The sequence below is a fragment of the Eurypyga helias genome, unplaced genomic scaffold (assembly GCF_000690775.1).
Source record: "Eurypyga helias isolate BGI_N326 unplaced genomic scaffold, ASM69077v1 Scaffold17690, whole genome shotgun sequence".
Lineage (NCBI taxonomy): Eukaryota > Metazoa > Chordata > Aves > Eurypygiformes > Eurypygidae > Eurypyga > Eurypyga helias.
The window spans coordinates 1-1,449 of NW_010227803.1; the positions used below are offsets into that span (position 1 = coordinate 1).

General features: G+C 46.2%; 1 protein-coding gene across 1 annotated transcript; it reads left to right on the plus strand.

The window, feature by feature from the left end:
• Positions 1-4: 4 nt before the first annotated feature.
• Positions 5-1,343, plus strand: LOC104503090 (N-acetylglucosaminyl-phosphatidylinositol biosynthetic protein; the record flags this gene model as incomplete). Its single annotated transcript, XM_010157591.1, has 2 exons — positions 5-656; positions 1,211-1,343. Coding segments are annotated over 2 exons (785 nt in total), but the record flags the coding sequence as incomplete, so codon positions are not given.
• Between the last annotated feature and the right edge of the window lie 106 nt (positions 1,344-1,449).

Below are 1,449 nucleotides of genomic sequence, written 5' to 3' on the forward strand. Positions count from 1 at the left end.
CGGGATGGCGGTCGGGGCCCCGGCAGGGGCATCGCACAGCGTCTGTATGGTGTCGGACTTCTTCTACCCCAACATGGGGGGCGTGGAGAGCCACCTGTACCAGCTGTCACAGTGCCTCATTGAGCGAGGCCACAAGGTCCTGGTGGTCACCCATGCCTACGGCCAACGGAAAGGCATCCGCTACCTCACCAACGGGCTGAAAGTCTACTACTTGCCCCTGAAGGTCATGTACAACCAGTCCACGGCGACGACACTTTTTCACAGCCTGCCCCTGCTCAGGTACATATTTGTGCGGGAAAGGGTCACCGTCGTCCACGCCCACAGCTCCTTCTCCGCCATGGCCCACGATGCCCTCTTCCACGCCAAGACCATGGGGCTGCGGACCGTGTTCACGGACCACTCCCTCTTCGGGTTTGCGGACGTCAGCTCAGTGCTTACCAACAAACTTCTGACAGTGTCCCTGTGTGATACAAACCACATCATCTGTGTCTCCTACACAAGTAAGGAAAACACTGTGTTGCGAGCTGCTTTGGACCCTCGGATAGTTTCTGTCATCCCCAACGCTGTTGATCCCACCGACTTCACTCCAGACCTGTCACGGAGGGATGACTGTACAATAACAATTGTTGTTGTCAGCAGACTTGTTTACAGAAAAGGTAATGGGGGATAACATGTAAGTTTATTTTGGTTATTTTTTTTCTTCAGAGTATGGTAAGAAATGTCTTGGTTAGGTGCCTGTGGCCGTATCTGTGGTACGGTTTGGATGTGAAATGGGAGTTTCACTACTTTGTAAGGTGGCAGTTCTGACCTTTTATGTTTGTGCATTCAGAAGGAAGACATGTACATTTCACTTTCTTATGTTGGGTTCAGAGGGATATCTCTATTGTGATACTGAAAGTTTAGATTTGTATAATGGAAGGTTTGTCTAATGTTGGGAGTATGATTTAGGTCCTAATCGATGCATTCTGTTAGAAGTGTTTTAACTGTTTTTTATTTAATCAAGCAACAGCAACTTAAGTAATTTTTTTTTCATGTTTGTCTCCTAATAGATCACAAGTTTGTGTTTTTTCAGAATTTTGTGTTCACCAGTGTAACTGTCTTAAAAAGAATTTAATTTTCCCTCTTGAATAGAGTTATAGCAGTAGGCTACATCATGAGGAGTACTAAAATCAAATATAATAACGGCTTACCTTAAATTTTGTACTCTTAGGTATAGATTTGCTTAGTGGTATAATTCCTGAGCTCTGTCAGAAATATCCAGAGTTACATTTCTTAGTTGGAGGAGAAGGACCAAAACGAATCGTACTGGAAGAAGTCCGGGAAAGGTACCAGCTACATGACAGGTTTGTTCTGTGCAAGTCTGAACCCTTCAATGTCCTTTAGGGGTGTGGAAGATAAGAGCAACACCCTTTCTGCCCACCCTTCAACCCCCTCCTCCGCCCTCCCACA